This window comes from Littorina saxatilis, linkage group LG5, assembly GCF_037325665.1.
Source record: "Littorina saxatilis isolate snail1 linkage group LG5, US_GU_Lsax_2.0, whole genome shotgun sequence".
NCBI classification, from domain to species: Eukaryota; Metazoa; Mollusca; class Gastropoda; order Littorinimorpha; family Littorinidae; genus Littorina; species Littorina saxatilis.
The window spans coordinates 33,427,776-33,451,294 of record NC_090249.1 but is presented as its reverse complement, the minus strand read 5'-3'; the positions used below and the strand labels follow the sequence as shown (position 1 = coordinate 33,451,294).

Genomic DNA, 23,519 nt, shown 5'->3' with positions numbered 1-23,519 from the left:
GTCCTGGATAAACTGTGTGCTACAAGTCACATTTTAACTAACATATTTGGAAAGCATTTTCTTCTCCTCAAAATTAGTTTCTGATCATCTGAAGCATGACACCACAATTTCTGAAAATTGGATATCTGTATCATCTAAACAGTCACTATTTTATCTCAATGCATCTATCAGTGCATCTATTTTTGTTCTCTTACCTCCTGTATTATATCTACCTGTTTCTACATGAAATGCTCTCCCCCCCCCCCCCCCCTCTCTCTCTCTCTCTCTCTCTCTCTCTCTCTCTCTCTCTCTCTCTCTCTCTCTCTCTCTCTCTCTCTCTCTCTCTCTCTCTCTCTCTCTCTCTCTCTCTCTCTCTCTCTCTCTCTCTCTCTCTCTCTCTCTCTCTCTCATTGTCTCACCTCCTCCATCTCTATCTGCTGCTGCATGTAGTGTGTGTTCTTCTCCTCAAGAATCTTCAGCTGCACTCTCAGGTCACTCATCTCCTCTGTGATGTCATCAATACCCATAATTAACTTTGACATCATCATAATCATGAAACAATATGATATCATATTCATAAGCATGCCAGAATATCATTTGAAAATTTCATCTTCATTATTCTGCAAAGGACCATATGTGACCCTCCACCACGAAATGAGTCGCATGTCACCTCGCGCGGTTCTGCGCTAGGCTTAATATAAGTCCGGGGAGTGTCTGGTAACAGTGTGAGGGTCACCTTAGTCACAGGCTTATAACTCAAACAGTTTTCGCTCTTTTCTAAAACGGGTTTCACCACTGGATAGAGCATAAAAAACTCTTCAGGAAAATGTAAAAATATGAAAATCATGCAAAGGTGACATGTGACTCATTCCGTGGTGGAGGGTCACATATGAGCAAAAGTACTTTCAAAATGACTGTACGCAATCTTGTCAAGACCGCCCTGATATGGCCCTTCGTGGTCGGCTGGGCGTTAAGCAAACAAACAAACAAAAATCTTGTCAAGCACTACTACTTGCAAAAATTAACGAAAAGGAGGCAGTACAATATGACCAACATAACATGTGCTCATTGTGTGTAAAGCTAAAAAAAACCTTTAAGAAAACAATGATACAGTACCCTTTATTTGCTACAAAATTAATACTCTACCAATTAGCCGCAGTGACAAAACACACATCAAACTGAATAACCAGATGTTTCTGATGTGCACAGCAAAAGTAAAAAGAAACTCTGATCTGGGGATACGTATAGTAACTAAGTCAGTCAGTTGTGGAAAATTAAGAACTTATCAAACAAATAAGCAGGCAATGTTCACAGGCATATGAACTCACCCAATTTCTTTTTGTAGGATTCTATCGTTGCTTCATACTTTGGCTGAAAAATATTTGGGAAAAAATCAACATTTTAGACAGACTGAGACATGAGATATGACAACATATATGGCTATGCACAGATACACATACAAAAACACAGACATAATTATTCAGAGACACATACAGACACACACAAACACTAGCATACACACGCACACACATGAAAACACTGACCAACACACACTCTCACAGTCCCTTCTGTAAAACGAATAAGGAAAAATATCCTCTTTTGAATAAAGAAGAACTCTTCAACCCTGTACACCACTCCCTCCCCACCCACAATGGACCACAAAATATAGAGGAGCCTCCCTTTTACTTTTAGACCTAAAAACAAAAACGATTAAAAACATTGATATCAAAATGGAACTTGGAAGGGGTAAGAAACTGGCCGTTAAATTACAGAGCTATTTAACAAAAAAATCTGAAAAAGCAAGACTTTTGTAGAGGTGGAAGATTTAAATTGGGGGGGGGGGGGGGGGGGGGGGGTTCACTTAAGAAAAGACCACTGACCACTTGTTCTGACACGTGTCGCAGAATGTCCAGTTCATCCTTCATGGCCCTGGCTTCTGACGCCAACTGGGTCAATTCCGCATTCTGCACATCATCCACACACACACACAGGTCAGAACATCACATTCTTCAAGTACAAGAACTCGGTACAATGTCACTGAATTTGTGCAAACTCTGAAAGGGGAGAATTCAAGACACCAAAGTGCATCAAGCATTAAAGGAAAATGTCATGTACAATGGTGCTTGCAATGAGAGGACAACTCCCATGAGAAGACACCTCCAACCTCAGAGTAGGGAAGGCAAGCCAATCAGCTACTTACCAGCAACCCAAACAGCAGTCAAACTAAAAATTCTTATGAATCAATTGATAGCTAAGAACATTACTAAAGTTTAGATTTTACACAGGCAAATCATGACATTTTTACTAAAAAGGAAGATAACCCTTTACAGTAGACGGCTTCACCCAATAATTTAAATACAGCTGACCCTTTTTTTGTTATGTCAAACCTTACCTTTTCTTTCAATTCATTATGGTCTTTGAGTAGAACATCATATTTGATTCTGTAGTCATCTTTCCCTGAAAAGCACAAACAAAAGGCAACATTATTTTCATGAAAAATGCTTATACAGTAAAACCCCTCTCTCACCCTCTCCCCCTAATTTAGGATCACTCCAACCACAAACCACCCCCCATCCCCTGCCTCACTTGTAAAACCTTGCTTTTTTCAGATTTATTGTTCACAACCTCTATAAATTTACCTCCATTTTTAGACTACCTCCTTTTCAAGACCTCATTTTCTCGCATGTTTAGAGATTTTAGGGGTTTCCATTTTAGAATTGTATCAGCATGTCATCACATTTTTTAATTACATTATTATCATGAACAGATGCTGACTTATCTATTTGAAAAGTTCTTATTTTCAAACTTATTTTCCAAAATCAAAAGAGAGTGCCTTTGAAACGAAAGACGATCACTGGCATGGTCTGAGCTTTCAAACACAAAATATTTCAACACAGATGTGGAAAGCTCTGTAAGTACAGTACATGACATACCAAACAAACATCTCAGACTAAGTTTATAGTGAACAATCTCATACGTCAACATGGCATTCTGATGTAACTTACAAGGAAGAAAAAGCAGAATCCCTCACCTGATTCTAGTTTGAAGAGTTCCTCTTGTAAAGCCTCCATCTGCTGCTGGTATTGGCTGAAACGCTTTCCTGCTGGTGTGCTGAGAAAAAGAAAAAAAATAATAGCAATAAAATGCTCTAATAATTTCAAAAGAAAACAGCCAAAATAAACAGGAACAACAAAGCAAAAACAACTGGTATGTCTCATTGCTATAAACATTGTTTACATTATCATTGGTTTCCAACTGGTGAAATGCAGGAATTTACGGGTTAGCGCTACCTCCTGCAGATGCCAAATATTTGCAGTCTTACCTGGGGTCATCAACGTTTTCTGACTGCTGTAGTCTCTCTTGAAGACGGTCGTTCTCTGCAGACACTGATGTTTTCTCTTCCTGTAGAGATGTGACCTGGGAACAATACAAAACACTGTTAGTAGGGCGCTAGACAACATATCAGTATGAAGGAATACAAAGCTGGTTGGAGCTACTTGGAATTTACATTGTCTGTTAGCATTAGTTAGCTTGTATGTGTGTGCCTGCATGTGTGTTGCACATGCACTTGTGTATCATATCTGTCTAAAAAAAGTTGAGGCCACACTGTGGCGACCGCATTTTTTAATCAAATTCATTGACAAACAATGTTTGACATGGTCCGGGCTATGGGCTTGCATTTGAGCACCGAAGCTCAAAACAATTAGCTTATTTGTTGTTTAAAATTCAGCTCGAAAATGAAATTGCAATCACAGATTACAATATGGTTGCGTTGAATTCTTCATTGTTTCCAGAATCCAAAAATCTCTACATGTGTTCGAATTGAAAATATGCACAACCCTTACCTGCATGTCCAGTTCATGACATCGCTGCATCAGCTCTTCCTTTGTCTCCAGCGCTGTGTTCAGTTCCTCCACCGTCTTTTTCAACTGAAACAAAATATCACGCTCCAATCAGACACTGCCCACTCTCTCTATGTGCCATGCTGACCAGCTAGCTTAGTATTTGAGTGGCTGAAGTAATGAAGAATCAACTGAAATTGTTTCACTTATTATGTGTCTAATGTGCTTTTACATCTTTTACTCTCTGTTTGACGTTGATTCTGAATCTGTTGCTGTTTCTGGGCCAAGAAAAAGCAAAGCTGTGGAACATTTTAATTAAGCGTTGCTGACTATGAATGTAGATGTAAATGCTTGTATAACTGTGTTTTAATTTTAAATGTGTCAAGCGCAAAGAGCATAATTGTAAAGTTATGATGTTGCGCTATATAAATGCTCATTTATTATTATTATTATGATTCATTGTGTGAGAATGGTTATAAGAATAGTTCAACCGTTTTTGGTGGGGAGTATCCCTTTCATTTAGTAGATAAATACATGTCGAAACACTGGATACCTGGTCTTGAAGTTCTGACTCTGCCTCGTCTCCCATGGAGGTCTCCTTTGTCATCAACTGTAAGACAGAGCCAAGTCGTTATCAGTATGTACCACCATTATCATCATCATCATCATCATCACCACTGGCATTAGCCTGAACTGACTGACCATTTCACAATTCTGTAAACTGCAGTGGCTGTGTCTGTCAGTGTCATCATCATCATCATCATCATCATCTTCATCACTACCATTATTTTGTCACTCTCAATCTTTCTGTAAGTACATCTATTACTGGCCGTCTTCCTGCATTGCCAAACCTTATCCTCATAGCTCCCGCTCCATATTAGTATTACTCCTTCCTCACAGTCACACACAAAAAACTCATCATGATCAACCTTCGGCCAAAAAGAAAAATATGTCTGTTTCCGGTAACCCGACCGACCCTATTTTTAAGCGCCGACCCTAAAGTTTTTTTTAAGCTTTTCGTACAAAAAAACAACAACAAAAAAACAAAATTATGAAGTCAAGTATACTTTATTTAGTTTCAATATATACTGTTCAAAAAAAGAAACGCATAGCTTGTAATATTTGGTTAATTTAGTTATATGGCTACAAGGATATCCACCAAACTGCAGAAAATGTTTATCTGGTCGTCGACCTTTCGTCCATTGCCACAAGTGAGCTCTGCACGTGACGCATGCGTTATCAGTGGCTACAATGTCAAAATTGCTCATTTGGCATGACCACTCGTCATGCTTCAGTGTAATCTCGTGAAACTCGGGGAATATTGAGCTCTCACCATGTCTTCCAAAACCCATAAAAGCGGATTGTTCGCCACAAAGAAATCAGACGACAATTCAGCGACGAAAGATGGCCCGATTGAGCAGAGAAGACCGCCAAATTGCATTGGGTCGTTTACAAGCAGGCCAAAGTCAAAGTGCAATCGCCAGGCACTTCCACGTGTCCCAGAGCACCATCAGTAGACTGTGGGTCAGGTTTCAAGCCACTGGCTCCGTTGCTGACTTGCCACGAGCGGGAAGACCAAGGGCGACAACTGCTGCTCACGACCGCTTCATACGGCTCCGCCACCTCCGGAATCGTTTCCTGTCGGCCTCATCTTCTGTCCAGGCTCTCCCCGGGCCACACCGATTATCGGACCAGACCGTGCGGAACCGCCTGCATGAAGCTGGTTTGAGAGCTCGCAGACCTCACAGAGGAGCTGTCCTCACCCGCCGCCATCGCCAGAACCGAGTGCAGTGGGGCAACCAGCACCTTCGCTGGACCGTCCGAAATCACTGGAGACATGTGTGATTCAGCGACGAGTCCTACTTCCTGCTCCAGCGACATGATGGTCGGAGGAGGGTCTACCGGAGAGTAAACGAACGTTACGCGCCCAACTGTGTGGATGAGGCACCCGTTCATGGTGGTGGAGGCGTCATGGTGTGGGGGGCGATCAATACCGCTGGAAGGAGCACCCTGGTGCACGTCCAAGGGCGCATAACTGCCCAGCGATACGTGGAGGAAATTCTGCGCCCACACGCCCTTCCTCTTCTGGCTGACCAGGATGCCATATTCCAGCAGGACAACGCTCGCCCGCACACAGCACGACTCACCACCCAGTTCCTCATTGACCACCATGTCCAGGTGCTTCCCTGGCCATCCATGTCGCCAGACATGAACCCGATAGAACACCTCTGGGATGAATTGGACAGACGTGTGCGCAGGCGAGAAGAAGCGCCGGCAAATCACCGCGATCTATTGCAGGCACTTCAGGAGGAGTGGGACACCATCCCACAGCAAGATATCCGGCATCTGGTCCAGTCCATGCCCAGAAGGTGCCGGGCAGTTGTTGCTGCTCAAGGCAGTCACACCCCCTACTGACTTGACAGCCTCGGCACCCAATCGTATTGATTGACTGATTGATTTGAAGATGCAAATGAACTGTGTGTGCATTCAACTGTGTCCATACCAAATTTCAAACAAATAATCTAAATATTGGATTTTCTGTTAATTTTTTCGAAAAATAAAACAAATTTGGCAAGTAGCAACTATGCGTTTCTTTTTTTGAACAGTATATCTAGGTCAAAAACATGTGCTAAATAATTGTAAGTAAACTAAGGAAGCCTTTAAAGAAAAAAATAAACACGTAAAAAGACGTCAACAAAACGTAAGAAAAAGGTTTAAAAAAAAATTAAATAAATAAATAAAAATAAAAATAAACACCGACGACCGACCCTATTTTTTTCGGCGATGTTACCGGAAACAGACATATTTTTCTTTTTGGCCTTACTAATGTTTGTATACAAAATACACAAGCTGACAAAACAGCACCAATCAAAAGAACTGCCAGAGAAACTAACCCAAACCTTAAATCATCTCAAATGAAAACAACAAATTCATCCAGTGCCACTAACTTCAGGGGATACCAATCCCAATCTAGCATCTGACAAATTGTTCTGTAATGGTAAATAATGACATCAAGCTTCATGAAAATAACACGCACAGTGGAACCCCCCTTCTAGGTGGCCCCAAATCTGAACAAGAAGGGCAAAGCCCATACGACTCACATGCTTGACCTTGACCTTTACATGACCTTGACCTTCAGGGTCAAGGTCAAATAACTAAACCTAGCAATGACATCATACACTAACTGCTTTACACATTTGTCCTACCAAAATACATGTGACCTTGACCCAAGGTCAAGGTCATCCAAGGTCATGCAACACAAAGCTGTTAATTCAAGACATAGGAAGTACAATGGTGCTTATTGGCTCTTTCTACCATGAGATATGGTCACTTTTAGTGGTTCACTACCTTATTTAGGTCACATTTCATAAGGGTCAAAGTGACCTTGACCTTGATCATATGTGACCAAATGTGTCTCATGATGAAAGCATAACATGTGCCCCACATAATTTTTAAGTTTGAAACAGTTATCTTCCATAGTTCAGGGTCAAGGTCACTTCAAAATATGTATACAATCCAACTTTAAAGGACCCTTGCGACCTTGACCTTGAAGCAAGGTCAACCAAACTGGTGTCCAAAGATAGGGCTTACATTGCCCTGTATAGCATACATAGCTAAGGTTGCCATTCTCGATAACTTCAGAAAAAAATGCGAAAATGTGAAAAATGGTCGTTTTTAAGACAACAATTACGGCCCCTGTGACCTTGAACTTGAAGTGAGGTCAAGTTGCCGCACATGTTTTTTGATATCTTGTAACCATACACCATCAGGCCAGATCATGTGTTGATAGACTTAATAGTGTCCAAGAAATATCCAACGTTAAAGTTTTCCGGACGGACGGACGCCGGGACGGACGGACGGACGACTCGGGTGAGTACATAGACTCACTTTTGCTTCCCATGTGAGTCAAAAAGCAGGTCGGAAAATGGAGGAAATCGTAAAATAGAGTTCGGTATACAAGCTATATCAATGGAAAACATGGTCTCCAAATAGAGTAGGGGTTGGGGTCTGAATGTGGGGTTCCACTGTACTGTACTGACCTCTTGAATGGCATTTTTGATGGTTTGCTGTACAGCCTCTTCCATGCTCATGATGCGCTGAATGTGGTCCTGCTTGTTTTCGCAGTTTATGGCCACCCCCAGCAACAACTGTAGCAGGCGACCCAGCTCAACCGGGTCATTGTGTTCAGCTGAAACAAGGTCAAGGTCAATTGTAAGTCGTTGTCAATAACATATACTGTAACCAAAAGGAACGTGGTCTTGCTTGTACTCACAATTTATCACCACTCCTAGCAAAAATGTTAGCCAGTAATCGAGCTCTTCAAGGTTAGTGTGTTCCCATGAAAGATGGTCAAGGTCATGTTAGATCATCGCCATAGAAACAACCATAGAAGTTTAACCAAACATACCAATTATTCTCACAGTCACAGTTTACAACAACATGGCAATTACTATATGGCTAACAACCAAGCTCAAAGTGGTCATAAGAATCCCCTGGAAAAAAATCAATGTCACTGATCCGGCACCACCAATCATTACTAATACTTTAGTAACTGTACGTAATACACTTCTGCAAACAAAAAACACAATAGGTAAAATGAATGCAGTCCTGCTTCATCACTCACTGCTACTCCCATTGAAAGCTCTAGTAAAATTATTTGAAATCAGTCGACAGATAGTCATCTTCTAATCTCTGGCCATCTTGCCACTTCTTGTTTCTGATGGAGAATGGATGTTCCACTTCATTCCTTAACAGCTACAACTAAAATCCAGCATAATCCACCAGACACAAAGACATGTTTCTACTTATCACCTACTGACCAAGACAACGATCAGCCAACTGCCACACCATATCAGTCCATTCTCTGTAGGCTTTGCTGTTTAAACAAAACAAAACCATTCATCTTACCAATGGCATTGACGTCTGGCATCTGGAACCCTTGAATTTGAACTCCCTGAATCTGAAAAACAACAAGATCAGCTTAAAACATGCTGTATGATTCAACTCCAACCTGTCATAAGCACTCTCAGTTTCACCCTCAACACTCAAAGCAAGTAGGAACAAGAAGAGCAAACGCTCGATCGAGTCACTTTCGCAGTTCTGAATATTATATGAGGCATCAGATGGACAGGAAGAAATTGCTATTCACAACACAATGAGTCACGTTCACATAAAATTTGAGCCCGGTCACTTTTATAGTTTCCGAGAAAAGCCCAACGTTAAGTTGTGTGTTGCCGAACAGAAAAGGCTAGTTATCTCCCTTGTTTTTCTGATAACGTTCGTAAAAGGCTACAGATGTAAATACTTTGATGTAAAGAATAATCCTACAAAGTTTCAATCACATCCGATGAACTTTGTCAAAGATATAAAATGTCTAATTTTTCCTTTGACGCTGACCTGTGACCTTGAAAAAGGTCAACGAAACCATCGTTAAAGTGTAGAGGTCATTGGAGGTCACGACTAAACAAAATATGAGCCCGATCGCTTTGATAGTTTCCGAGAAAAGATATAAAATGTCTAATATTTCCTTTGACGCTGACCTGTGACCTTGAAAAAGGTCAAAGGTCAACGAAACCATCGTTAAAGTGTAGAGGTCATTGGAGGTCACGACTAAACAAAATATGAGCCCGATCGCTTTGATAGTTTCCGAGAAAAGTCCAACGTTAAGGTGGTGTCTACGGACGGCCGGCCGGACGGCCGGCCGGACGGCCGGCCGGACAGACTAACACTGACCGATTACATAGAGTCACTTTTTCTCAAGTGACTCAAAAATGATATTCTGTAATATAGTGGCCAACCCCACGCCCTATTTTAAGATTTTGTTCAGTTTATGACCTCTCTAACTTTACCACCACATCAATATACCTTTAGATTTGATTTTGTTCAGTTAATGACCTCTCTAACTTTACCACCACATCAATATACCTTTAGATTTGATTTTCTTACATTTGTGGAGGTCTGAAAGGGGGATACAAGGCCCTGCCAAATGATTAGCCTTGCACATGTATTACCTGTCATGAAATTTATTAGGTATATTTTGGTATAGATCTAATAGACAAAGGGACAGAGAAAGGTGTCCTTTCAATGTTTCATGGGAGGTGTCCTCTCATTCGAGGGGCCTGGCATTGTAAGTACCACTGTATTGCAACCCTTTATCTGTCCACTTTACTTCTCAACTATACAACTATACAAGGTGGGTTTTTATTTTCAAACAACAAAATGTTTACAGAAAAGGCTGAATAATTGTTAGTTATTTACTCCTGGTGTAGTTGGCTCACGAAGTGTAGCCTATGCGATCGTAACTTTGTCTGTCTGTGCGTTTGTGCGTGTGTGTGTGCGTGTGTGTGTGTGTTTGTGCGTGTGTATGTCTGTGGTAGAAACTTTAACATTTCCGAGTCTATGTGTGAGTGGTTATCCAAGACTATGGATAAAGCTCGCATAAGATTACGTCACGGTCAAAAGTGTTTGACGTCAATTAATGCATCATGACGGCATGCCTCCCTGTAGTCTTTCTCTCTCGCGTGGTGTGTGTGGTCTCGGTCATTGTTATTTTGAGCGGGCCGAGACTATTTGGCAGTCGTGTCCCTGTAAGTAGGCTACATGCAGACAGACAGATCTAGATCTAGTGTCTCTCTTTCTTGCACAGTGTCACCTAAGCTTACTGTGTGTGTGGGTGTGTATGTGTGACGGAGTGATTGAGTTTGTGTTACTGTTTGTCTATTTCTTACGTGAGCCTTGAAGGCTTCGCCTCTTGTTTTACTTTTAATGTGCACTCAGTTACCTCAAGGTTGTATTCCAGAATGCCTTTTAAAATCTTCTTCAAGTTTGTGACCTGGAATTAAACAGAAATAAACATGGGTATGACTATTCCACACAATGCATCAAAACAAAGCTGGGAGTAGAGAACACAAGTTTTTGAAAAGAAATGAAACCAGCAATCAAGAGTACTTAATCCATGACAGAACATTTTCAGGTTCAACATTATAAGATGTTTGGTGGCTTGTTGACAGACCAGCTTTTTTGTTGGTCCAAGGCCGAAGGACGCGGTTGATAAATATGAGACAAAAGGCGATATGCTCCCCGAGGACCAACAACAAAATGCTGGTCTGACAACAAGCCACCAAACATCGTTTTTGTCATCATTTTGGTTGTGCAACAAAATGCACAATAACCCACAGGGAGACGAATTTTTAGAATCCAACTCCGGGCCACAAAGCATCGTCACAGTAGCACGAGATAACACGTCAAACTTGTATGTGACGTCAAACATAGCTTGTTGACACTTTTCTTCCAGTCTGAAAATGTACAGAGCTGCGATCATACCTGTGAGTTCAGTAAGTGTTGAGCATATTTCTTTTCTTTTAAGTGTTTATGACTTTTCGTTGTGGATTTTGCGATTACAGAGATAAGTTGCAAATTGACCATGAGTCGCCGCGGTAATTATCAACATTGATTGGGTCTTTGAGAGTGAATGCTTACAATCGTTGTCCTCGGAAACACAAATCCAAAGCCGCGATGGTTCCACACATCAAACAATCAGCCTGATTGGCTTTTACTTTGACAATCCACGTTTCACCTGAAAGCTCAAACCCATTTATTGCATGGGGAACATGAGATTTATTTCCCAGGTGTTTTTGAATGAAAACTCGTGAAAATGATGACAATATTTCATATTCATTTCTTAATAAAAAAAAAGGTGCTTGAATTAAAAAAAAAACACCCATAAAAGTCTGAAATAGTAGGGTTTTGTTTTGTACAACACACACATATCTGTATACATGTACACACACATTTTATATCATATATATAATACTAGAATGAATACCCGCTTCGCCGGGTAGCCGGCTTCGCCGGGAAGAAGTACTTAGAGCCGTACGCCGGCTTCGCCGGGTCCGAACAATGGACCCGCCAAGCTCGCCAAGCTTATGTCCCTCCCAGATTCGTGGAATGGGAACAGCACGAAAATGATTCAGTGGCCATAATGCCATTCCTGACCATATCGAGTCCCATCCTTGTCGACGAATGTAACCGTGTTAATCACCTTTGGAGGCGAACTCCACTCAAACAGGACTGAGCAAGTTAGAGCTTCTCAAAGGAAGGCCAGTACATAAAATTACACAAAAGCCGCCAGACCACATCACAAACAGAACTGAACAATGCACAGGTGTTGCTCACATAGAGACACACACACACACACACACACACACACAAAAACACAGAGAAGCCGTATCTATAGAGAGATAGATGACAGTGTATTTTTCGCGTGGCTATAAATTGATTCGACCTTTGCACTTTGACAGTGAGGATAATTTACGGGTCCAATTTATGTTCTGGACACTGCGTTGACCTTCTAAAAATAGTAACAGTAACAGAACGCCGGGAATATCCGAAGACGCTCCACTCACACTATAGTGCACCATACGAAGGAAGGGAGGTAAACGCTGAAAACCTGGAGAAGATGAGAAGATAAGGAAGAGTTACTTATAATGGTGAAATGAACACAAAAACCAAAATCATTTCAGCGCTGCGCGCTGAGAGCACGTGTTGAAATATCTCATCGATGATATTGTGTCCGGGGTGTAGCTGAATACGGTGTCCAAATTTGAAAAAGATCCACCGAGAACTTTGGCTTTGGTGTGTCGGTATGGGGGCCCGGGTAGCTGAGGTGGAACCAAAATAGCTGAGGTTGAACCAAAATCGGTTCAGCGCTGCGCGCTGAGAGCACGTGTTGAAATATCGACCAGGTTGTGTCGTGTCCCGGGTCTACCTGAATATGCCCACCAAATTTGAAGCAGATCCATCGAGAACTTTGGCCGTGCATGGCGAATACACAAATACACAAATACACAGATACACAGACACACAGACACAAGTCGTATATATATATAGATGAAGTAATGATCAATATCACTACTATACAATTACACGTACCTTGGTTTAAATTTTAATGTAAAAACAAACCTTCAATCTCCAGTTTCCTACATCTTCTGTCTTGATCTTGCTCATCCATGCTTGACTAAAATATTCAGGAGCTCTAAAAACAAAAACATGTCATTATAATCATGTTCATCTCAATTCTTCCAGCGTTTATGGGTGTGTGTGTCACTGTGTGTGTGTGTGTGTGTGTGTGTGTGTGTGTGTGTGTGTGTGTGTGTGTGTGTGTGTGTGTATGTACGACCACATGTTTGTGTGTGTGTGTCTGTAGTGTATGTGTGACACTGAGTGACTGACAGGCGGTTAAAGAAGCTATGATGCATGGGGGGAAAATGGTAGTTGGTATAAATTTATCATATAGAGCCAGACTGGGATACACATGGCTCAGATGCAATACACACCTGAAAACAAAAAATAATGACAAGAAAAAGGAGTGAATGAAAACAACGCTAACAGTAACACTTGTGTAAGTTAAAGTTGTAACATGTACTAACACAGTAACAGCTTGATTAACCATTATTTAGTTTAAACTGCAGAGACAGCTGCTTGCTTACATTTGCCGTAGAGCCTGTGCTATAGCAACACCATCACCGAGGTCTCCTGTCGTTTTATGGGGAGCATCTAGTTCAAACGTCTCCAGCTGAAAAGTAAATGAAATTGAAAATTACAGTTTGTGTACTCATTTTCCTGTCAATCTGCTGCTCCTTCATTTGTGTTTTACATACATGTCTATGTGCATAATAACCTGTACCTGTACCGCTGAGTCTTCTACTTCTAGAAGTAGAACTTTCTATCATTCTAATATCTTTAATACTTTATACCCATGTCAGATACTGAACTGCCAAGATTCTAATAATTAATAGGCATACGATTGTATGAAAAAAAGAAGGAACGCTACAGAAGCTTAATTCACAGACTTACATACAATTACAACACTGGGTGCTTACTTTATAAAATGGGATATATAGCTGTAGAACTTGAAGAGTACATAACATATTAACAACTAACAACCAGCAAGTTATTCACTTCAAAACTGGCACGAGTCATAGTTAGTAATTTAAGCCAATGGTTTCTCATGTAACCAGAAAGCTTTAACCCCCAATAGATTGGCTTCTTGACTTTTTCAATTCAGCGAAGCCCTGAACATAAAACGTTTCCATAATTAGGCTGGTACCAACCCCCTGTCGCAGGGAAAAAATGTGTTCATTCTATGAGTATGACTATGAGTTCATGTGGATCAGTTTGGGAGTATTCAACTTACCCATGAGATCAAACTGTAGCAAATCTGTTCCCTGTTTGGCTCCATGCTAAAACGGTGCTAAACAGAACTAAAAATAAAAGTAATAAAAGTGCTGTCCTCTTGTGAAATCATCCAGAATTTCTCACATATTTTTCTACGGCCCTCAAAGGCAGAGACATATAACGTAAATCAAACTACCGTAGTTCCGGTTTTGCGACTATAATCTTCCGGATTAAATCATGTGATTTAACTCCTGTATTTATCTATAATCTGTTTAATCAGTATTTATTAAATGCATGTGAACTTTTTCTGATTAAAAAGAATTGTATGATGAAATGAAACAAAGGTACGACATTGAAGTTCTATTTTTAGTATCAAACTTCTACCGACACGTTGGAATGTCGGACCTTGATTCAACAGTGATCCGAGTCTGACTTTCAAAATGTCGGGAGCATTTCCTGTGAAGACGGGTTTGGTGGAAGGATTTGGGAACGAAGTATTGATCGGCTTAGCGGCGTTTTTTGGAGTTTTAATTCCCATGATCGCGTTCATTTTTAACAGGTTAGTCACTGGACAACCAAAACAATCTGTCTTCACAATCTCATTCTCACATCTACTTTCTGTTTCTGAACTGTTTTGAAAAAATATGTCCGTGTTTGTATGTGGCAGGAAGACAAAATACACTTCAAAATTCACTTTTGAAATTACATTGTTTTATTGAAGAGAAGGGAAAGATCGCTGCAACCCAGCGTACGAAGTCTTTCCTTGTGAATTAAGATAGTATATTTTGTAGGTCAAAATGTTTTACTTTCTCTGTGGCTTTTTGATTCCCCTTAAACAACCTGCTTTCTTGCTCAGTTTCGGTGGGCAAGTTCAATGGCCTGTTCATCATTCGCATACATATTATATGCCAGCAAAAATACTGCTGGATGGCATGTGTCGTGTTTTTGGTAACATAGTGGACATTACTTTACAGGTAGATCTATCTCATCTATCATGATCGTCAGCATAGTTCATCATCATCACAAGCTTGTCATGTTCTTTAGTGCTGTGAAGTCATGTGAATTTTCTTTGGTCTTTACAGGCAGAGGCATGCAGCAGGGATTCACCCAGACAGTGCTGCCAATGTTGAATCAACGCGACTTCATCTCCGCCAGAATTCCAGCACCACCACCAATGCCAGCTCCAGCTATGAGAGCCAGCAAGAGCGGCCACAACCACGCAGTCATAACACTGGTCAGCTGACGTGTCCCGTTTGTCTTGGCGAAGCGATCTACGCTGTTGAAACCAACTGTGGCCATTTATACTGTGGTGAGTATATAATTGTAATAAAAATAATTTTAAAAAGGTGAGAATGATTTTTCTTGTTTTTGCAGTTGGAATACAGTGAATCCCCCCCCCCCCCCCCTTTTAAGACCCCCCAAAATCTGAAAAAATCAGGTCTTAAATTGGAGGGAGTCTTGAAATGGAGGTAAACTTACAGACAATATGAACAGAAAATCTGAAAAAACAAGATCTTAAAGTAAAAGGGAAGAAGTCTTAAGTCTTGGGGTCTTAAAGGCACAGTCAGTCTCCCATAAACCATCACAGACACTGTCAGGAATTTACACACAGTACAAACACCCTTTCATTTAAACACTTACCGCTTGAGAACATCCTAGGTGCCCTCCGTAAAGAGCGAGCATGCAATTTTCAAAGAATTTATTTTGCGTGGTTTATTTTACCCCTGAGCCATCGTGAACCCGTGTATCCAGTTTCCTTTCTTTTACAATTTAGTCGTCAGTTTGTGATTTCAATGCGACTCGCTGTAAGCTTATCTGCAATAGCACGTTATTGTGTACCTCTGAATCTAAAACGCAACAAACAGCTGCGAGTCACACGAACTAGAGCGGTGGCGGTTGACCGTTCAGAGGAAGTGGCGCTATGCAGAACCGTCGTCCACTACGAGAAAGACGTTTTGCGTGACTCGTTTCTGAGCTTTTCTTTTTTCAAATTTTCAAAACTTCGAATTGTACTGATCTCGTCTTGATGAAAAAAAAATCTTTTATGATTTAAAGAATGTTTTGTGTAACAAGCTGTCAATTTATTATTTAGATTTTAAAAGTTAGGTCCAGCACCAAAACGAGGCACCTGATTGTCCGTTCGGATAGTCCACGAAAATAAATTCTCGACAGAAAGCAGCCAGGATGTTCCCGTTTGGTGAGCGTTCCAATGGAAGTATGCTTGTACTGTATGTAGAGGCTCGGGGAGCTCAGTGATGGTTTACGGGAGGCTTACTGTGCCTTTAAGTTAAATGAGGGTTCCACTGTACAGCGGTATGATCAGGGGTGTTGCTAGAAATTTTCATGTTGGGACATTTGGCCGAAACTTTCAGAGAACTTTAGGACATTTCGGACAATTTTCAGCTATTATTTTGGCTCATCAAAAGTCGCCGTAACATTGAAGCACAAGAGGGGAACATCAATACAATCATTGTCTTAGGACGTACAGAACATATGTTGCATACTGCAACTAAAACAATTAACTTTGCGAATATAACTAAAATTTACGCCAATTCTCTGAAACTTGTTCAAGTCTTGAAAGTAAAACAATAAAACTCTTCCAATCTTGTGCAAATCTTGCCAATCCTTGGGAAACATGACTGGTAAACATCAATAAAACATAAACACACTCTGACACTATCACATAACATTGTGACAAATTCTATCAAAGTTGACTAGAACAAAAATAAGAATGGCAGAACACCAGTAAAACAGACTGTCACTGATGTGTGTCCAAAATGTGAGTGTTCTGGAGTCAGAGAGGTGTACCATGACTAGGAAACATGTGTTTGAAGAATAACACCAGTAAAACTAAATCATGCTCAACAGTTAGTCACACCATCACTGCATTGTTTTATTTTCCATAAAGATGTCATAAAATGCCCCCCACCCCCCTCCCCCAAATCCAAATCCAAATCCAAGTGTCTGATTAGGGTACACTTTTTTTGTTGGTCTTGGCTAGCCCAGTATTAATCCTGTAAACTTGCAACTGCCCCCCCCCCCCCAAAAAAAAAAGAAAGAAAGATGGTTTTTGTGTTGTTATTTTCTCTTTTTTTCTCTGAAAATTTAGAGGGTGTTGAGTACAAGATTAGTGATGGTGGTGGGAAGGTGGGTTGGGATGTTTATCATGTGGCAAGTTTGTTTCTGGGATATTCTACAGATTGAATAACTAAATGAATTGATATGTCAGGTCGCATTGGAATCAAGTTTGGGACAATTAGTAGGAAATTAACATTCTCTTGGACTTTTTTTTATGAGGGTAGAACAGCAAATATTTTTGATTCATATACAGTAGATCCCACCTTTTAAGACCTCAAACATGTGAGAAAACAGGGTCGTTAAAGGGAGGGCATCTTCTATTGGGGGGGGGGGAGGGGGGGCTTAATAGGGAGGGAGTCTTCTATTGGGGGGGGGGGGGGAGGGGGCGGGGCTTAAAAGGGAGGGAGTCTTCTATTGGGGGGGGGGGGGAGGGGGCGGGGCTTAAAAGGGAGGGAGTCTTCTATTGGGGGGGGGGGGGGGGCTTAAAAGGGAGGGAGTCTTCTATTGGGGGGGGGGGGGGCTTAAAAGGGAGGGAGTCTTCTATTGGGGGGGGGGGGGAGGGGGCTTAAAAGGGAGGGAGTCTTCTATTGGGGGGGGGGGGGGGGCTTAAAAGGGAGGGAGTCTTCTATCTGTAGGGATGGGGGGGGGGGGGGGTAAAAGGGAGGGAGTCTTCTATCTGAAGGGGGGAGGGGGGGGGGGTGTTCTACTGTAATTTAGTGAGTGTAACGGAACATGAGGAAGGGGAGTCATGTAAAGCATTTGCTTTTCTTGTTGTCTTTATACTGCATCTTGTTGACTTCTAATTCTTTGCTCTGCTGTTCCAGGCCTGTGTATCATAACATACTGGAGGCATCAAAACTGGCTTGGGGCTGTACCCTGCCCATCCTGTAGAACTCAGGTATGTACACGCAGATGCATGTACAGTGCTTGTAAAATATTCTGTCGGTTTCATTTTCAATCATTTAAATTATCTGTCTGTCTCTGTCTCCATTAACCCTCTCTGCATGTTGTCTCTTTCTGATTCTATGTTATGTGCATGAGTATATTATATGTGTGGGTGTGTGTGCGTACATGCGTGTGTGTGTGCGTGCTCTGTCTTTGCCCTTACTTGTGTTCACACCACTTATTTAGTTATTATGACACTCCAGTCATCATTCTAAGTCGATAGACAGTTTAGGTCATAGTACTGATAACTTAATCTCCTTTGCCTCTGTTGGTATTTGTGCACACAGGATATGACTTTTTTATGGCACTGATCTACTCATCACTGTTGGCACATTGTTTTTTCGTTCATGGGCTGAAACTCCCACGGCTTTTACGTGTATGACCGTTTTTACCCCGCCATTTAGGCAGCCATACGCCGCTTTCGGGGGAAGCATGCTGGGTATTTTCGTATTTCTATAACCCACCGAACTCTGACATGGATTACAGGATCTTTTTCGTGCGCACTTGGTCTTGTGCTTGCGTGTACACACGGGGGTGTTCGGACACCGAGGAGAGTTTGCACACAAAGTTGACTCTGAGAAATAAATCTCTCGCCGAATGTGGGGACGAACTCACGCTGACAGCGGCCAACTGGATACAAATCCAGCGCGCTACCGACTGAGCTACATCCCCGCCCTGCTGTTGGCACATCATACCACTGGTGACTTAATCATCAGGCATGGGAATTGTCCGCCAAAAGGCAAATTTCCGCCGATATTTTTTTTTGTTCCGCCGAAAAAACAAAAGTGTCCGCCGAAAAAAATAAATGGGGGAGGCAAAAATGGTTCTAAAAACTGAATTTAATGGCAAACTTGGAGCTTAGATGACACCAAATTGCACCATTTGGGTTCTTTGGAGAAAAAAAATTCCGGGGGGACATGCCCCCGAACCACCCTAGCAGGGCTAGGCGCTTCGCGCCGGCGACTTTGCTATTACTTACAAATTTTCAGCCTTTTTTGCTTTCTTCAATTCCCATGCCTGAATCATGTTTGCAAATCATTGATACAGTGAAACCTCCTTTAAACACCCCCCTCCCCCCACCCCCATCACTTCCCCCTCGTTTTATGGCCACCACCCTTCCAGGACCCTATTTTTCCAGTTTTCTGTTTATAACGTCTGTCTTCTTCTTCTTCTCGTTCGCTAAAACGTCTGTACATTTATTTAACTCTGTTTTAAGACTCCCTTCCTAGATTTAAGACCTCTAACGATCTGAGAAAATTGGGTCTGAAAGGGGGGAAGTTAATTCCACTGCACTGCACACAGCAGAACAGCACTACAGTGCATTTATCATGAAACGTTATGTGGTGTGTCTTTCAGGTGACACTGCTGCTGCCTAACTTCACACAGGCCGAGATGCTAGAGACCACAGAGGAAAGCACTGACATCATACAGCAGGTCAATGATTACAACCGCAGGTTTTCTGGAGAGCCAAGACCAGTAAGTCAGCCTTTTGTCACTTGGACTGTTCTCAATTTACTGTAAGGTTTACAAACCTAGAGGATTCCAGGGTGAGTCAATGGAGAACAGAGATGTTGCCAGGATTTGTTTTGTTTTTAGGTAAAATTGACGAAATGACCATGCAAGTTTGGGACATTTTCAGCTTTCCTTGGCCTCAGGTTGTTTCACTCACTGTGAGTAGGTTCGGCAATCCTCCCAAAAGACGGCAACGTTTTCAATGATTTGGAAGAAGTTTCATCGTTTTGTTGACGGCCAACGCCAAAAAACATCCCAAAAGAATATTTACTTTTTGGGAAACCTTCATGCAATAGAGTAATACATAATGTGTTCAAACTCGGTGTGTTGATTTAATTTTTGAAGGTGATAAACTTCAAGCAGGGATTATTTAATATTTCTTGTATTCATAACTTTAAGAAACAACAACAGATTATTAACTTTTTGGCAAAGTGCTTTGGAGAGACAGTTGCCAGTGATAGTTCACAGAAGGGTTTCTGCATGGTTACCTCCCTTGATTTGTTTTGTTAATGGTTCTTTTCACTGCTTGAATTTTCCCACTCATTGTCGAAGATTGTTTACACATTTATGAACAACCATTCTATATGGTTATTAATTTGGGTACCATTTCGTAATGTCAGTTGCATTTAGAAGGCTGCTCTCTTTTTGCTCTGAGCTCACAATGTGTGACAAGAAAAGGCCAATAGCCAAGCCCAGTCTTTCATTTTGTCAACAATTTGCCCTGAAACGGAAAAAATCTGTACCTTTCAGACCACATTCTATGAGCATTTACTTGAGATTGTGCCCCTATACAGTAGTTTTCTTTTTATTACTGTATCATGATTGATTTGATTAGAATCGTGCTTAAATCAAAGTCTTTACCTCTGCCTAGATTCTGGATTATGTGCGAGACCTACCCACACTCCTACGTCACGCGTGGAACGAGTTCTTCACCGTTGGTGGTCTCATTTTCATGTTCCGAGTGAGGGTCGTCGTCTGCATCATCGCAGCTTTCGTCTATTTCATCTCACCCCTAGACATCATTCCAGAAGCGGCCTTTGGGATTTTGGGATTTCTGGATGATCTCTTCATCGTTCTCCTCCTGGCTATTTACATCAGCATAATTTATCGTCAGATCGTGGAGGCCCGAGCTACTAGAGCTACCAACAATCCAGCGGAGACGTGAGCTCAGGAAGACAGCTTAGTGTTCAACTTGTAGGCTTTGTTGCGTCAGATTTCTCTTTGAAAAGTGTTCAGTGTGCTCTCTATCTTGGTCACCGAAGTGAAACTCTGAGGTAATAGTGTCTTAACAATGCTGTTGTTGCTTCATATGAACTGTGCAATTTATTTAATATTGTAATTGTTATTTCTCAATGAATGTTCAGTGCACACTTTCGCACTGACTGTGACACAACTTACAAAAATATTCTGTGCGCTACAGTCTCTTTTTTTAATTTTTTAATTTTTTTTTACAAATATATACATTGTAATGTAAATGAGATTTGCTTTGACAAACACATGAATGGTTTTATTCAAGAAATAAATCAGAGCCCTAAAAGTTCTGCTGCTCTCACTAACACTTTTTGGGAATAGAAATCAGTTTTGAGCTGTTTTCCAAAGATTTCATGTTTCCATTTTTCAGATAACTGTTGAGACATGGTTGTGTGTCAAATACATTGTACTGTTGTGATACTCCATGCACATGTCTGTATATGTTTGGAAATGTGTGTGTGTGTGTGAGAGAGAGAGAGAGAGAGAAAGAAAGAGAGAGAATTATTTATACTGTACTAATCCAGGCTGCATTTTTTAAAAATATTTGAATGTGTCTTTTGCTTCATTTGAACGCTTTTGCATTTATAACTGTTTGCAAAGCTGTGCGCAATTTTTACCAGCATGAAACAAGTTACACAATGTTCAGACGGTCCACAAGAGCAAATGTGTTCAATGGAATCAACCTCTATTCCAGATCTCTGACATCAGGATTAATTCTTACAGGAATAACCTTTCATGACTCAAAAAAAAAAGGTTGTTGCTTATTGAGATGGTTCCTGTCTTAGTCCACTGAAATAGATGAATTCTGGGAACAACTTTCTTCAAATGTTTTTATTGGTTGTGGAATAGTTAATTTAGTTGCCTTTCTTTCAAACAGTGAGTCAGTCATGCGTGGCCACTGATCAGTAAAGGCAAGTGATCATACATGTAGCAGCAATGAGCAGTAAGCTTTGATGAGCATATTTTTGAAAGAGAAGAGCAACATTTCAAGCAGACACTGCATAACATGCACTTTGGAGCTCGTTATTCACTGTGCTGCAGTGATTGCTTGTCTCCTCTGATCAGCGGCGTGTGTTTGCCAACTTTTTCAAACGGGCACAAATCTTTCAAAACGAATACAAATTTGAAATACTGAAAGGGTTATTTCTTAACATCATCTATTGGAAAAAAAATATCTTCTGATTAATGGCACATGTAATTTAATATGTATTTATTGTTACTGTTGACTTGTGCATCCAAGTTTGCAGCTTCTGTAGGCTTGACAGAAACACAGTTAGCCATGTGACGTGTGCAAGCTTTTTTATTGCACGGAAAAGCAGGTACTCTTCTTTATCAATGTCAATTTGGTTGTATAAAAATTCATGGACTCTTGTATTCTGAGTGAAAATCCTAGGTTAGCAAGGCAAGGGTAAGACAAGACTTTATTTTTTTTAATTGAAAACAAACAAATAACAACAATGTATAGCGCCCGTCGCGATATAACCTTCGTGGTTGAAAACGACGTTAAACACCAAATAAAGAAAGAAAGAAATGTATAGCGACAATTGAAACAATGAGAAAAAGGGGGGAAAAAATCAGTTTGCACACACATACTCACAAAACAATGTAAACACACCCGCTTCCGTACAGCATTGCTGAAATGTTACCCATTGGTTTTCCTTTTTCAGACACAACTATTTGTTGTGAATGCCTCATTATTACAAATTGTTTCACCTGGGAAAAAAAGTTAATACAAAAAAAGTCAGTTCACACATATTGTTTGTCAAATACACTATTGCAGGTAACGTATTGTACAGTGGTACCTGTGATGAAAGGACACCCTTGGTACCAGCTAAACGTGTCCCTACATTGCAGGTGGCCTGTCATGACAGGTATATTTTGGTAGAAGTAAAAGATAAAGGTACGTCAGAAGGTGTCCTTTCAAGGGAGGTGTCCTCTCATTGGAGGGGCCCCACATCGCAGGTACGTACCACTGTAACTTTGTTGGTTTTTACTGGATTTCTATGCTTGCCAATGAGTGAAAGTTTCTTTCTTCTTTTCTTATCAGTATTACCAAAAAATGTTGTGTAAACCCTTGTATGAGCTTTGTGAATGTTTCAAGGTAAACGAGGGGTGTTCAAAAAGTCTGTGCCTAACCACGAAGATCTAGGAGGCATGATAGGACAACTTGGTAACCTCATTTTTGACTCACATGCGAAGCAAAAGTGAGTCTATGTACTCACCCGAGTCGTCCGTCCGTCCGTCCGTCCGTCCGGAAAACTTTAACGTTGGATATTTCTTGGACACTATTCAGTCTATCAGTACCAAATTTGGCAAGATGGTGTATGATGACAAGGCCCCAAAAAACATACATAGCATCTTGACCTTGCTTCAAGGTCAAGGTCGCAGGGGCCATAAATGTTGCCTAAAAAACAGCTATTTTTCATATTTTTCCCATTTTCTCTGAAGTTTTTTAGATTGAATACCTCACCTACATATGATATATAGGGCAAAGTAAGCCCCATCTTTTGATACCAGTTTGGTTTACCTTGCTTCAAGGTCAAGGTCACAGGAGCTCTTCAAAGTTGGATTGTATACATATTTTGAAGTGACCTTGACCCTGAACTATGGAAGATAACTGTTTCAAACTTAAAAATTATGTGGGGCACATGTTATGCTTTCATCATGAGACACATTTGGTCACATATGATCAAGGTCAAGGTCACTTTGACCCTTATGAAATGTGACCAAAATAAG

The 23,519-nt window shown here is 41.0% G+C and overlaps 2 protein-coding genes across 3 annotated transcripts in view; one reads left to right on the top strand and one right to left on the bottom strand.

The window, feature by feature from the left end:
• The window catches only part of LOC138966928 (protein Hook homolog 3-like), a 40,463-nt gene extending 26,279 nt beyond the window's left edge, over positions 1-14,184 (bottom strand). For both annotated transcript variants that reach the window (XM_070339328.1, XM_070339329.1), the window contains exons 1-14: positions 14,017-14,184; positions 13,310-13,395; positions 12,783-12,855; positions 10,603-10,653; positions 8,730-8,781; positions 7,862-8,010; positions 4,375-4,431; positions 3,825-3,908; positions 3,302-3,396; positions 3,011-3,090; positions 2,372-2,436; positions 1,860-1,943; positions 1,308-1,350; positions 399-484 (exon numbers count right to left, since the gene is read on the bottom strand). In XM_070339328.1, coding sequence (XP_070195429.1) covers positions 399-484; positions 1,308-1,350; positions 1,860-1,943; positions 2,372-2,436; positions 3,011-3,090; positions 3,302-3,396; positions 3,825-3,908; positions 4,375-4,431; positions 7,862-8,010; positions 8,730-8,781; positions 10,603-10,653; positions 12,783-12,855; positions 13,310-13,395; positions 14,017-14,061 — 1,050 coding nt within the window. In that variant the 5' untranslated portion in view covers positions 14,062-14,184. The remainder of the gene's footprint in view (positions 1-398; positions 485-1,307; positions 1,351-1,859; positions 1,944-2,371; positions 2,437-3,010; positions 3,091-3,301; positions 3,397-3,824; positions 3,909-4,374; positions 4,432-7,861; positions 8,011-8,729; positions 8,782-10,602; positions 10,654-12,782; positions 12,856-13,309; positions 13,396-14,016) is intronic.
• A 182-nt stretch (positions 14,185-14,366) lies between these two features.
• LOC138966925 (E3 ubiquitin-protein ligase RNF170-like) lies at positions 14,367-21,208 on the top strand. The gene is made up of 5 exons (XM_070339325.1): positions 14,367-14,556; positions 15,080-15,306; positions 17,900-17,973; positions 19,377-19,496; positions 20,404-21,208. The coding sequence occupies exons 1-5, from the start codon at positions 14,438-14,440 to the stop codon at positions 20,695-20,697; spliced, it is 834 nt and encodes a 277-aa protein (XP_070195426.1). The 5' UTR covers positions 14,367-14,437; the 3' UTR covers positions 20,698-21,208.
• Positions 21,209-23,519: the final 2,311 nt, after the last annotated feature.